Consider the following 15,887-nt stretch of genomic DNA (forward strand, 5'->3'; position numbering starts at 1 on the left):
TATTGGCTTTGCAAAGTTACACAGAGGAACCAGCTTGTAAAATAAAATACTGAACGCTGAAAGCCCAAGGTAAAATGAGTAATAAAATGAATTTCATGATACTTCATACCCTCTTAGTACAAAATGACAACCTTTAGTACTTGAAAGTTGTGAAGTGAAAATCACCTTGTAGAAATAATTATATTATTCTCTCTTCAGCCATTAAGTATTTTTCTTTCTCACTTCACATATGTTCAGAGTCTTAGAACCTGACCCAGACATTCTCTTTTTCCATACTGCTGCCACTAAGGTGCTTTAATAACATTTTTAATATTATTCTTGGTCTGTTTCTGCCACTGAGGTTTAAAACAATGAAATTTCAGGAGGGGGAATTCAGCTGGAATACAAACATTAGGCTTCTCTAAAGACAGATATCTAGAATATACTTGAAGATGCATTGCGTATGTTGCTATAATAAATTGATATACGACTACCATGTGCAATCCAGATTTACATATTACCAATATAGAAAAAGCCTCACACAAACACACATGCAGTCTAATCCTTCCAGTATGCACAGAAATAATTAATACAAACAAACTGACAAGAGTCCTATACATCACTGCTAGGTATTGAAAAAGTCATTTCACAGCTGTGACATCAGCAAAATACGTGCAATGGTTGTGACTTCGCATCTGTAAAAATCTTTCAGAAATGTGCTTGCAAGTTGCCTCCTATTTAATATACAGCACTAGTTTTAAAGCTTATCTCTACATTTTCAATTGTTTGCCCAATAATTCATATCGTGACTTAATGGTACAGGATACTTGTTATATTCATATAAATTCCTCACAGAAAAAAGATACCTTATGTCTTCTAACCTGTAATGCTTAAACATACACAAGCAGTGATTTTTACTGCCTGTGATTCTCAGTATATGAAAAAAGATTCACTCTCTTTAAAGAAGTGCTATGTTACATAGATCTACAAATTGGGAATGTCTGAGGGAGAACTAAGTATATTTATTTCTTTAACTCCATTGCCAAGTAGGGATAGGACAAATCTGAAGTTACGTAATAAGTTACTGAATTTACCCAGTGTTTCCCTGGGTCACTGACCTACTGCTTTGTATTTACAGATTTAACACTGTGTTTTGTGTTCTGTCCCACTGAAATTGGTTACCTGTGGGTCCTGGCAGGGGAGCAGCTTTCCTTCTCCGTTTGATGTCTCCCATGCACAATGATCCTAAATGCACACTGGTTTGCCTGCAAGTAATTATAGGAGAAAACTATTAACAAAAGAAGAAAAATGTCACATAAATACACAGCTTGTATAATCTGAACCTATATCAAAACATTCAGCCAAGATGAAGCTGCACAATGAAGCCACCAATCTTGTTTATATCGAAGCATAATTATGTTTGTTGACAAGCGCTCAGTATCTAAATGCAGCATCATAAATTGTTCCTGGAATGAATAATATAAAAGGAATGCTTTTTAATTTTCAAAACTGGCGATCTTTCTAGCTCAACATAAAACAAAAACACTGTTGCTCCTGACAGGAAAATAGCGAAGATTAATTATCTAAAGAGATCACAATATTGTTGGTAGGCTATCAATTGGCTAGTAATGCCTAACTGTCAGAACAACATTTATTACAGGAAAAGTATTATCAATTTCTTTTAAGGTAAGATGAAGAATGAATGAGAAAACGTGATAAGATGAAGAATGAATGAGAAAACGTGAAACAGTAAACTCTTCAAAGGTATATGAAGTCAACTTGTAGCACACCAATTTGCCCTTTCCTAATTCATTGGCTAGTTGTGAGAATGATATAATAGAGCACATTATCCAGTATGCACATTAAACAATTATGAATTTACACTTTAAGACTGGAAAATTGGTGGGGCTGTAGAAGATGACAGACAAGCACTTATTGCACTCCAGCCAGCTAGTCACAGTCAGGTACCACAAAAGAGGGTAAATTTGGAATTTTCAAATATTGAATTTTAGGAGATAATGTTAAAGGAGAATTTTAGTAATGATTTTTCTTACAGGAGTGTGCAATCCCTGTAGAATGGAATATATGTAGCCTGCATTATTATTTTTTTTTTGTGAAGAACTAAAACAGAAAAGGGAAAAATGGAATAATTTATGTCATACTTTTAATGTTTCCATAAATGCTATTCAAAACCATGAACTTTTTACCACAGCAGCATTGAAAGTTGATAAAAGTACAAGCTGAGAACTGCATCTGATAGTCTACTGTAGCACAGTAATACTCTGTCACTCAAGGGATCTTGTCTCAGTGTGGGTATGACCTATCCTTTACTGCATTTAAAAACATTTTTAAGCTGTTCTGCATCTAAATGAATAGCAAATGTCCATGTATGTTGAGAGACCTCAGATCTGATCAATAATGTAAAGAGGGAAAACAATGTCTTGATAAAAAAAGCAATGTACAATCTTCTACATATGTAAAAAAAAAAATACAGTAAACTAGCAAGAATGTACTTCAGTGCTTTTATTTAAATAGTAAAATATGCCAGTAAAAAAAGATATACACAGAAGTGCACTCTAGCTTCAGGTATTAGGTCAACTATTTCAGCACAAATTTCTCTTACTTTAAAACAAAATTTTTCTTAGAGTTCTTCCAAGCTGAAACTGCATCTTATTTTAACACCCAGAAACTGAATGCAGTACAACCAGGATACTAGCGTGGTGCTAAATTTCAGTTCTAAATTCAGAATGAAATCAATAATTGTAACTTTTCCATAACTGACTGTACAATAAAAAAAATAATATTTAAACAAAATATGGAGGAATGAATATTTATATAACACCGATGTTAAACATGTTACATACACTGATGAATAATGCACTTATATGCAGAATAAGTGGTGTGGTAAATGATACATCAAACACTGTGCAACTCTGTGTTCTCTCTTTGGAATGAAAAAGGGGGAAAGTGTCCAGGAATACAAGCAGGATGAAAGATAAAAATTAATAAAGTCAGGCAATTGAACCTGAGGACCCAAGCTACAGGAGTAACAGCTAGCAGCATTTGAGTTATTTTACCCTGAATTGATTATCTGTTACACTACATTGAGATATCTAGATTATTGATCTGTAAGATTATGGTACTTGGGTCTCCCCACTTTTCCTCCAGGCACACCAAATAGAGTTGCAACAAATAACACTAAGTAAGGACTACTTTGTTATTGTTGTCACCCTTCATGTAGAACACAGCAGTTACTTTTTAATTTAAATCAATGAATGTCTGAAAGGCAGCCTTGTTCCTTCAGCGTAAATGAATCATTCGTCTTTGCAAAGCGCAGCAACCCGATCACCAGACAAGGTGAGAGTGGGTATTTCTTTGTTGTTGTCGAAAATACCATGTGCCACAAATAAAGAACAATACGCTACAGCCCCAATTAAGCTTTGTCAAATCCATTTTTATGGCCGCTAACATCAAACCTCAGACTAACTCTCAGTGCTAAAGCTGTGTTGTTTACTTTCACTAGGTCTCACCGTCTGATCTGCGCTGTTGGTTCAGATTGCAGCAAAACAAAAAGCCAGGGCTTTTAAGAGGAAGAGACAAGAACTATCACAGCTATTGAGCTGGCAGGTTGGATGAAATGAAACATTATACTTCAGCCACACAGTACGTTTTGAACTGTTAGTAATGGAGGTATTAGAAAGTAGGGAGAACTCTGACCCTCAATCAGGCTAAGTTCAGCATTATGTTCCTTAGCATTAAATCAGAAGAGTGAGGATTACAGAAAGGAATATAGCTATTTGCCTGACATCTCTCTACTTATCCCTAGCTTGCTTCTAGCTATCATTTATAAATAGTACTCTGGAGGGAAGCTAGGCATTTTATTAGGGAAAAAATAAAACTTGTTAAGACCACCTTGCCTGAAAACTTGGCTTTTGACGTGCTGGTGACAGGGACTGGAGCAAGCAGTGTCAAATGGAATAATTTTTAAGGAACGACAACAGGAACTTGTCGCCTCATTGTATGCATTTACAAATAGAGGCTTTCCAGAGTATTAGGCCTAGTTAAAGCTGCCCTCTGGATAAAAAGTGTTCCTAAGCAGCCTCAGACGAGCTTGGGAGACAAACAGATGTGACTATGGTCCCTGGCGTTTGGCAAGAACACTCACTGTCAATAAGAAAAATATGAGCATGGACAGGGCATCAGCTGCACCATGGTGGAGCAGGCCTGCAAGTGTCACAGCCGCGGCAAACTTGTGGCAGGGGGGAATCAGAGGGCTGCAAAAGCCAGGCTGGTGTGAACTTATGCTAGCATGCCAGGAATTGTTGTTGTTGTGTCATGCCTCAACATATTAAACAAAAACACTGGAAAAAACTACTGTCAATTTTTATTTATATATTTAAATCTACTGTGCTGTATTTAGATTCTCCATTCTATGTGGTAAATAAGAGCCTCAAAACTGAGGACAGACTGGGGAAGGCACTAACTCTAAAACAAACAAACAAAAAACTTTTTGTTAATAATGAACATAATGAAAAGTAGTTTTGATACTGCAAATATGTTTCTCCTCTGTACAGAAGCAATGTCATGCAAAGCAATTCACACACATCTATACATTCCTGTGACAAACACTCACTCTGTCAAATTTTGTTTTCTTCTTCTTAAAGAGTTGCAGCCTCCCTGCAATTTTTTTTTTTTTCAAGGTACTTTCCCTTGCTATGGTAACAAGCCAACAATTGTCTCTTCAAACTCCCCAAATAATTCTATCCATGCCCATGAAACACAAACTTCACTTTTTCCATAACTGTCAAAGCTCAACAAGCAAGTATTTTTGATGAGTGCCTTTTTTTTTTCTGCTGTTACATACGTTCACCTCTCCAAGACGTTTCTAGTAGGTTATTTCAGATTTTTATCTAACCTGACCTTTGCAGTCAATGGACCGTTTGGTTGCATCCCCTAAATGAACTGCTGTGGGATGGAACCTACAGCTGCACTGTTCACATGGTGATCCGCCTTGTGAGCAACTGAACTCAGACAGTGGTTCCTGACTATCTCATTAGTAATTATAATCTTTGCTGCTGTTGGAGGTAGAAATTCTCTAGCCTAGTCTCTGAGAAGGTTAATGCAAAGACCTGGATCTGTTATCACTGACATTCCAAGTGTAAAGAAAGAAACAAACAAACAAAAACAAAACAAAACAAAGAACAACACACAACATAAAACAAGCAACAACAAAACAACAACAAAACCAACCCCAACCCCTCTCCCCCAAATTAAAAGAAATCCTAATAAAATCCAATAATTTATCCATAGTCTATTCAGAAAGAAGTGAAGATAGTGTTAAATAGCAGGTAGCTTCATATGAACTAGTACAAATCCCTTGTCATGGCTGTCATCCCATTTTGGGAACTCTGTGTACTAGTGCATTAAAAACAAAATATTTGCATGTTTATTTTATATGCTTCATTGTAAGATGTCTGTTGCTCACTTTACTCTTTCTGCTTTTAGCAGCTGTCACTTTCCTTGCAAGCTGCAATGCTTTGATATCAGAGCAGTTGCTTTCGTTAATGCACTGTAATTGTGTTCAGCAGTTACAACGTCATTGAACGCAAGCTTCATTTTGTCCCCCAGTATATTTACTGTCAAACCATTTATCAGACTACACTATGACATTGCTAAGATAACTTCTAAGTAATGGAGACAATGGTTTTATGCTCTGTGTCAAAAATGCATAAAAGTACTGATTGCTAACAAAGCCAGATGTGGAATATTGTGTATTTTTTGTTTAACAACGTTTATTAAATTTCTGTCCTCTGATTTGGAAAATCCTATGCTGTATACTATTACGATGTAGTAATGTTTTCAAGCTTGATTTCTATATTGTAATTAGATGAATCTGCAAGGATCAATACTTCTCTATCCATTATATTCCAATGAGCATCTCTCTCACCTGAGGAACAAATTCACTACAAACAGTGCCACACCATTCTGCCACAGTATCAATGCATTCCTGCAGATGGCTGTAGAACTCTTCAATTTTACCATCACAATGCTTTAGGTAATGTAAAGGCTTGACAAAAGTTTAAGTGAACTTCTTTAACAAGAGATTACAATAAGACAAGAGTTGACCTATTTGCATTTTAGAAGGGACTTGAGAGAATTATTTCAAAGTGGAGATGTAACTGTCACTGTATTATCATAGTCTTAAAATACAGATAAGTAATAGATATGAATATGGGTATCACTGAAAAGAGAATACGGTGAGGACCATGACTCACTTTAAGTTTGAAATGGCTCTTATAAACAAAAATTAAGTAGGGAATATGTGACGTAATGTTCATGTCAGCAGCTAAAAATTAAAAATAACAACAACAAAACAAAACAGCAACAACAAAAAAACAGAATTCACAATTGCAAAAGACAAGAAAACCAATAAAATGATTATAAAATGAAGTGTGCTGCACAACTCAACTTTACAAAATTAAAGCATAATCTGAGTGAATCTCCAAATACTCAAGTACCTTCAGCATGAAAGTAACACTGAAAAGGATCTCAAATTCTTACACAGAATGGACCTGTAGCACAGACTCTCATTTATTACATAGTTTAAAATGAAGACACTGCTGTATGTAGTGGCCAGTGGAAGCACATGTATTGGCACTGCTTAAACAGAACTTGGATGCATTTTTAACTATTACTAATTTTTAACTCTTTAACTCTAGACCATCCAAGTCCATAGAACAGTTTATCATCAGTTTAGAGGTAAATACAATTTAAAAACTATGTATGTTTTACTAAATGTCCAATCACACTACTAGCTAATTAGATACATTGAGCAAAAACTTCTACACATCTTTTTGACTAAATCTCCAGAAGTATGGACCAAAAGCTACCACTCCCTGCACTGTCAAATATACATACTAGGCAATTGGTGCTGTAAATCTGTGAAGATGATGCTGTATTACCCTACAATTAACCAATAATTCTAAGCTTTGCCACTGGCATGTACCTCAGTATAACCACAGAAATAACACATGACAATTTCATAATACAACACTGAAATAAGCAAGGCACATTTGCTTTTGGGGAAAATAATATGAAAAACAATGGTTAGGGAATTTTATAAGGGAAGATTTACTCATAAATCTTGAATCTCCTCTTTTTTTTCCTTGTAGTACACAGCTTAGTGAAAATGTGAGCACAGCCCCTGGTCTCCATGTGAATCCTCAGAGAGCAGTAACCCTGTGGTAACATGTGCCCCATGAGCAATTACATGGCTGGAACGTTCCTTGTCCGTACTGAAAATGGTACCTACATCCTACAGTGCATGTGCAGTTCAAGTAGATATGCAGGACACTTCTGTGAGGTCATTTCCGTGGATTAAATGACAACAAATAAGAATGAACAATATAACGATATAATGTTCATTCAACAATGAAGCTTAGGACTCCAGATCTTAGTGTAATGATACACAGCAATCTTGGGAAACAGTCCAGTAACATTTTGTTAAAAGTATTTGAGATGTCACTCAGTATAAATTTACCTGACTTACCTATTTTGTTGTTTGTCATAGAAACATCACATACATGTGTGCCTGGTGGCATTCTGGGCACAATGTATTAAGCGCCAGAATGGTCCGCACTACACTATAGTGTAGTCTACACTAAAGCTACTATGGTAGCTGCATTCTTGGTAAACCTTCAGAACCTTCTTCAATTAACCTATCTTCTAGAAAAAATACATTTAGTAATGGGATGGCTGAGATCATATGCTCCAAGTATACCCGAGGTCTATCCTCTACCTCCATTATACTCTTCTGGTGCATTAGAAGGATTTTGTGGCTTTTATGGAACTTGCAAAATCTGCATTGATTATAATCTGCACCAGGAAACAGGTTTCTGCAAATCAGAAACTTAAATATCTCCCGTTTGCTTGATTTTATTTTTAATATGTGACATCGTTCACAATGTATACACATTCCCTTACACTAACTTTCTGGAGGTTATAGAAAGAACACCCCTCCCCCTCTACTTCTCTCTTGGCTAGGAGTAGTAGACCAATACTGCTGCAAATTAGTCTTGTCTGCAAAATATGTTAAAAGTTTTTACAGAAACTTTATTCAGTGCTAAAGAATTGGCAAAATAACAATGAAATAAATGTCATTTGCAGCATAAACATTAATTTTTAATGGTTATGAAGATGAATATGGATTTCTTCTTGGTATCACTTTCTCAGACACCATTCACGTGAAATCAGTGCCACACTTGATTCCTCTACTTCCTTTACAAACACTGAACATTTCTTCAAACTTGTCTAAAGAATGATATCATCTATAGAACAGATTGCAGCATCTGCCTCCACAAGTGTGAAAAATATTACATTAACCACAAGAGCTATGCACTGTATTTTCCTTTCATTAAATTTTAAACAGATGTGATAAAACAATGCAACTCTGTCAAACTCCTTTCATACTAAGCCAATCTGTTCACAATGTAACTTTAAATGTAAGGGTGACATACCTGTTTTATGGAAAGTCCTAGTGCAACCTTATTATGAATGAACAAAATAATCTTATGAGGACAGAAGGAAATTTTATCTCATCACCAAATACTGTATCCTAATAGCTTCCTTTGTGCTATCTTTTTCAGCATTTCTAAATGTCATTTAAGTAGTCATATAAGTAGTTCAAAATTTATCTAACTCTGCAAGTCTATACAGACATAGCAAACACAATGGAAAATATAGATTTATACCACTATAGATGTTGTGACACCTAATCTCAAGTCACTTGTACTTTGTGAATTAAGAGTCTGTAAAATTTTGTTCTCTATTAGAGGCCTACTGCCCTCAGAAAGGATAATGCATTGTTTTTTCTTGTTTCTAATTAGTAATTTAAGCATATGTTCAGCATTTAACTCTAAATGTTTGCCTTTTCCCCAAGCTCTAAGACAGCTGTCCAAGATGTGAATGCCAGAAAACATTTAAATATCAACATCTGTTGAATTATGTTAATTTAGTGTAATATAATTGGGCATGAGTTGGAATTGATCAAAAGTATATGAATTACACAAAGGCAAATCCAAACCAATATCTTGGTGTATGAACAAGTCACCAAGGAACACAGAGGGAATAAAATCAAAAAATCCACTTCTGTTAAAAATTAAATAGCTAAAACTACAGCTTTCTTCAACAAATCACATGATTTCACATTTTCAAGAGAGGAAATGAATATTTATATCAGAATATTTCAAAATATTTATGACAGGACGTTCCAGTATTATTTTGAATTGAAGAACCCCTGATAAAAATTAGTAATGCTGATATTTGTGTAATTAGGAAATGTAGTTAGGAAACAGGTTGTGGTAATATACCATTCTGTTACAGGGCAATATTCTTCTACAAATTCTAAAGCAAACGTTTTTTTTTTTCTCTCTTCATCTTGTGACAACATCGTTAATATCCAAAAGATATGGGTCCTGATCTATCTCTGAAATGACTTGGAAAACATCTTTTTTGGCTTAAGCAATAACCATGGCTTTGAACAGGTACTTTCACAGAAGGACTGGATAGCTTACTCAGCTACACTGTTTATTCCAGGTATTTCTGAATATATATTTGTTTACTAAGTATGACTAAACATAGTCAGTACAGGACAAATGTATGTTGTTGAAAAGACTTGCAAAACTTGTCTTACCTACAGTTCTGGATTATATTCATATAATGTTAAAACAGTGCAAACATTAGTACCACATTCAAAATTCTCTTTTAAAGTAGGTACAGAACATGAATTAACAGCATAAAAATCCATCACAAATATCTAATATAGTAACTTAAAAATGGAACAAGGGAAATGTAAGTTTGAAAGCACTCAACTTTTATGCCAATTTCCTCCTTTGCCTCTGTGTGGAGAAGGTGAGAAAGTATGGACAACTGGATTGTATTTGGTCCACTGTGAGAGACCAGTAATTCAATTCATGCAAGTAAACAGCCAGCACAATGTAATGATGTTCAGCTGGCCATTCAGACCTAGATCTAGACCGGTGATCCAGAAGCTTTTTGTCATATTACAAACAATGCAGTCGGCTGTTAACCTACTACCTTTCAACTGGTTCCAAGAAAACAATCCTGAAGCTGGACCACAGCTTCACTCTCCTCAGTTCTTCTACTTCCATATTTTTAATACTAAGCTTGACAAACAACTCTTTAAACAATCTGATTGTCTGGCCAAGATAAATCTGACAATAATATTGTAAACAAATATATAATTGTGTGCATGGAGAGAGGAAGGGAAAAAACAAAACAAAAAAACCTGACACTGAACATTAAGCAAATTATGCTTCCTAACACTCTGCACCCACTCATCTTAGTAGCTGTCATGAAACCCCATTGAGTATAAGGGGCCTGCATATGTAGGAGCAAATGCAAAATCAGACTTTCTAATGACAAAGAAGAGGAGGTAGGAGAAAGTTAGAAACACTGACTTATCTCTTCCTGCTCTGTATTTTAACATTTCTGAAAAAAAAAAAAAAAAGTAACAGCAGTCTTAGCAACACAAAATCCAAAAATCAGCATGCTGAATACCATCTATTTCTTCCTTTTGGAAGCTACAACAGTTACTGAACAACAATTTTCAAATAGGCTGAAATGTATTATTACAATAAATGATCAGTTTAAAAATATATAAAAAAAAAACAACAAAACAAAACATGGAAATTCTATATAATATGAAACAAGCTAATTATATTTTCTTCACCACTCTTTCTCTCCTTAGTTAAAACCCCAGTTTGAACAGAAGTCAGTGTGCCTGCACCTGTTGCTCAGAATTTGAGTCAGTGTGCACCAGTGGCTGCTGCTTTATATATATGAGTTCCAGGGATGCCTACAAGATCAACAGAAACTCGATGTGAAACTTACACAGTTTAATTTACAGTAATAACAGAAAGATGCAATCCCACCCTTCCTTAGCACATGGCTATCTATCTTTACATTAGTGGTATACAGCTTTCATGTACCTGTATGGGGAATCAGAGAGGATCCAAATTTTTGGATCATCCTAGTAGAAATCATTTCCCCAGCATGAGTCTTTCTATGACTGCATGTATGTTCATGTTGGGACAAATGAGTGCTGGAAAAACAGAACATGAAATGGCCTCTTTTGATTGCAATGTTGCTTAACAACAGACTAAACAGTTTGCAGAACTACAGCACAAGTTACTGTGCATTGCTCCTGCACTAAGCTTTAATGGCAGGAGGGGCCTTAGCTCCTCTCAAGCCCAAATGAACTTTATCCTTATGCCATTAGCATTTTAACAGGTGAACTGAAACAAAGATTGAGTTGTGGAGTACAAACTGAAGCAAGCTGCACCAAAAAAAAAAAAAAAAACAACAAAACACAGGTGTGAGAAACAAGCATATCTTGCTGAAATTCAGGTATTTGACAGATAGAAATTTGCTGTCAATTCATCCAGGGCAAAATTCAATCCAGATTGTACAGAAGGAAGATCTGGAGGTACAGCATTTCTGGAGGTTCACTCTCTCTATTTTTATTTTTATTTTTTAATCGTGACTAATTGACTTACTGTTAGTTCATACATTCATGTATACCTCCCATTCAATTTTAAATAATATATATATATATGTATATAACTTAGGATCCTATTTATGTACAATATTATAAATTATATTAGCTTTTAGTGTAGTAACTATGAAATTCTGCTTGTGGTTTTGTAGTTAAAACTTAGTTTTGAATTACAGATGCAATGAAACCACTCAGAGCATATCAAAGAATGTATTTTCCAAAACAGAGTATGGTCTCTTCAAATCTTCTGCTACTTCTGGAAATGTACTCATAGGGGCTGAGTTAAAATGGTATGGTACTTTTAAGACAATTAGTGATTAATGTCGATTTTAAATATACCCATGAAACAATAAAGAAATATTTCCATACAACTAAATCTCTCCAAAGCACCACATACTGACTACATTTTGAAATAGCAAACTGCTCTCTCCCCTGTCCACAAAGGAAAGTCTTTTCACAATCTTAAAAATAAGGCCATAGTGCAGGAAACTCAAAGAGAAATTGCCCTCTTCCAAAATGGCACTGTCTCTTCTCAAAGAGGAGACTGATAGAATAACATTGTCCCTGAGGGTGACAGCAGGGGAAGAAAGCAACGTGTCCTCAAACATTCACATAATTTAATCTGGAACTGCAAATACTATTAAACATGAATCATAACTGTAGAGTTACTGCTTCACGGCACTCCAAAGAGGAGATAAAACTGCTTAGTAGTTAATTTCTAATGATGTAAACACATTTGGATTTTAATGTTGTATCTGGATCTCCTGCATTATTAGCTTTAGGGTTACAAGATATTAACTCACTACCTTTAATAGTTGTACATTCAAATTAAAAGGCATGTTTAAATATTACCTTTTAAAGTATTTTTGTTGGGAATATGTTCATGTGATAGCAAAAGTGAATCACCTAATAAAACAGCTATGCATTCCTTAGTTTTATTATAGTGTAACTACGTGCACTTCTTCATGTTTAATTTAAAATCATAATAAAAAAAAAGGCTGAATTTACCTCCTCTGGTATTGTAATTTCATTCCACAAAAGCCACATTAAACAATTACAGTTCTTGTAATTAACCAGTAGTCTAATGTACAGTTTTCTTATTCCAATCTATTAACAGCTGCTCAAAAAATGTAGTAATTAATGGTTTCATTTATTTTTGGCAAACCTGCAACACGACAAATAGTTTTGTATCTGCTGCAAATTAGGACTCTTTCCCAAACAACAGATGACACGGTGGGAAAGAGGGAGCAGACAGAATCCTTGCACATCTTTGTCTCTTTAGAAGATCAAATAAAGAGCAGCTGTAATACTACTTGTCACATCTGTTTAAAAACATACCATATCTGCATCATCAGATGAAAATGAACAAGTGCTATACAAATGTACAAATAAGAGTTTCCCTTCCAAACTGGGGAAGGCTGAAATTCATATTTTTAACCAGAGCAATAATGCGCTTTTGAAAAACTCTCATCAGCTCTCTTGTCATTTTTCTTCTTAGGTACTTTCTTTAAGAGAATACCGTTAGTCATAAAAAGTAAAAATCACAAACATATGTTCTTGAGAGACATCATCTTTTACAAGACACATAATTAAACTGGATTGAGAACGACTAAGAAAAGGAGTGAAGCAGTTGCAGAAAACCTGGGGAAGTCATAATTAACATTCTGTTTAATTGACACTTACCACTATTTAGTAGCATCAGACATTTCCTTTACATAACACTTCTTGAACTACTTCAGTCTTCTTTCCAGAAGGTCTCACACTACAAAGACCTATATTTCAGCCTGGGCTATCTACTATGGCAAGAGCAGGCTTCAAGGAATTCTTGCCATCTCAAAACAGAACCACAACAGGTTACCGTTGGAAGAATGGCTTACCATCCTCCATGCACATTATAGTAATTGCTCAGTAGGTGCCTCTATTGATTTTTAAATAAATATTAAGGTTCCATCTCACGCTATGGTCTACTTTTCAGCCACAAGAAGTAGTTCATCCTAAGTTGCCGCTACAATGATAAAATTGTTAGCACAGCATCAGCTACCTAGTTTAAACTTAACTAGTATAATTCTACACCACCACGAAATCACTTTTGTGAGTATGACTTAGCCTATTTTCAAGCCAGGACTGAGCTACATAAGAATTACAAATAGCTTTTTGACTTTTAAAGATCACTGAGGGAATATTTGAGTGTGGAAAGCCAACATGGAATTATCAATGTATGACCAAAAAACTGGCAAACAGCAAAAGTTTGGGTAGTATTTTCTTCTCATTCTTTCTCCACACATGTGTGCGTCATAAACTCTACTTACCGTACAATAAAAAAAAAAAAAAAGGTAGATAAATAATTAGTGATACTTAACAGGAACACACTGCAAAAAGAAATATGGAACAAGACTGTAAAGGAAATAATTGTACAATTGTATTGGTTTAACTTACTCAGTAGTCTGCTGTTTTCCCAATCTGAAATGTTTCTCGATTATAGCAAAAAATAACTAGTTGACTGCATTGACTGTATAACCAAAGGCAAAGTAGTAAGTTGCTTAAGTACTCTGGTTAGTCTGTCAAGCGAGAATAAAACTACTTCCTACCTTTATAGGGATATTGTGAAGACAAATACATAAAAAATTAAGAGGCACACAGACCTCTGTGTGACAGAGGTCCTCTAAGTACTTAGCAGGATAATCACATGCTCAATATAACGATGCTATAGCAGCTTAGCAAAATAGGGTTCAACTCTGTCTCCACAGCTGACCAAATGCATGTTCTTAGCCCTGGGGAATCTTCCTTTAGGTAGAACCCATTATTATAAAATTTTACAAAGGTGACTTAAGAAAATATGTTTCTCCTCATGATGGGAGCATGCAAACAATGAGCACACGATCAGCTATGGCAGTTCAGCTGCCAAGCAACAACTTGTTAACTCACCATAACTCAATCATGTTCAATTGTTTGCCCACAGCCTCGGGCTACAGACAGACATTTGGTCTGCTAACAACTGCGCCAGATGAAGACATTACTATCCCAAGCTATTTGTTATCACACATCTGCTGGAGATTATCATCTCCACAGCTCTGCCGGAGGAAGAAATCATGTGAGCATTCCCTAATATGGTTTGTACAAAACCAGCCAATTTAATTTAAATAGGTGAGTTGAGCTTACCAGGCTGGTTTTGCCCAAAGCACATTAAAAAATGCAGACAAAAAAACTTCTTTACTGGCAAAAGAGTAAAGGATGAAAACAAGCAATATTAAGAGAATTAGCACCTTCAAGCAGTGCAGCAGGCTATAGGAGGGGACTGCTCCTGTCCTAATGCAAAGAGAGAATTTGAACACAGAACTTTTTCAAGTTTTTGTAGAAGGAAAAAAAACCTTTAAACCAGTAATATGTAGCACTGTGTATACAATTTAATTCATCAATGGCAAAAGCACTTGTAGATTAAAACTCATCTGTAAAGGTATCATAAATAGATATGTATTTTATAATGTGTCAAATACAGAAGATCACATGTTGAATTGTATCAGCATCATATAATCTAACCAGGTTCTAAGTTTTGGGTGCAGGACTGTCCCTCCTTAACATTTTGTTCATCAGTAACCTTAGCAGCAGTTCTCAACAATCAAATTATCCTTCCAGTAATAAATCTTGGTATTAATTTGCATAGGATTGGCTCATAATTATTAATTTTCACAGAAGAAACCTAACAAGCAACCCGGTATGGTAAACCTTACTCAGAAAGTATTCAGCGATATTCCATTATAGAGAGGCAGCTGCAGACCTCTGCAGTGTTTAGAGCTCCACACCTTTCTGATGTATTTACAGAATAAATTATTCCACAAGTCACAGATCTAACGTAACGTAGGTATTTACATATTGTCTACATGCTGAGACAAGAACTGTGTTCACTCATCCAAAAGGGGTAAAAAAAAAAAATAAAAAATCGAGGCAAGCATAAAAACACTCATCTTATATACATATGAAAAAAAAAGAGATGATGTCTTTCAGAACAGGAAAAGAAAAGATACAGTCCCATCACTAGAAATACAGTTATGTGACAAATATTTAAATAAATAGCCAGAGAAATTCAGTCCTGCAGTAGGAGAATCAGATTAAACTGTATTCTGGGTAAGTATAATCATTCCATAGAATTTCCAATTCTTATCCCACTGCTGTTATCCTATCACCACATTTACCAACAGAAAAGCAACACATAAAAGGTCACAGCCACTACTACTTCTCTGCCTCTTTTTAAAGAGGTTACTCATCTCAATGCAACTACTGTAATAGTTTAAAACATCAACTAATCTAGAGTCAATTTTAGAATGCTTCAGACTTT

General features: G+C 35.2%; 1 protein-coding gene across 2 annotated transcripts in view; it reads right to left on the reverse strand.

Annotated features, from left to right (window-relative positions):
* The window catches only part of GPATCH2 (G-patch domain containing 2), a 116,117-nt gene that overhangs the window by 14,501 nt on the left and 85,729 nt on the right, over window positions 1-15,887 (reverse strand). For both annotated transcript variants that reach the window (XM_068676014.1, XM_068676015.1), the window contains exon 9: window positions 1,162-1,244. In XM_068676014.1, coding sequence (XP_068532115.1) covers window positions 1,162-1,244 — 83 coding nt within the window. The remainder of the gene's footprint in view (window positions 1-1,161; window positions 1,245-15,887) is intronic.

This window comes from Anas acuta, chromosome 3 (assembly GCF_963932015.1).
Source record: "Anas acuta chromosome 3, bAnaAcu1.1, whole genome shotgun sequence".
NCBI lineage: Eukaryota > Metazoa > Chordata > Aves > Anseriformes > Anatidae > Anas > Anas acuta.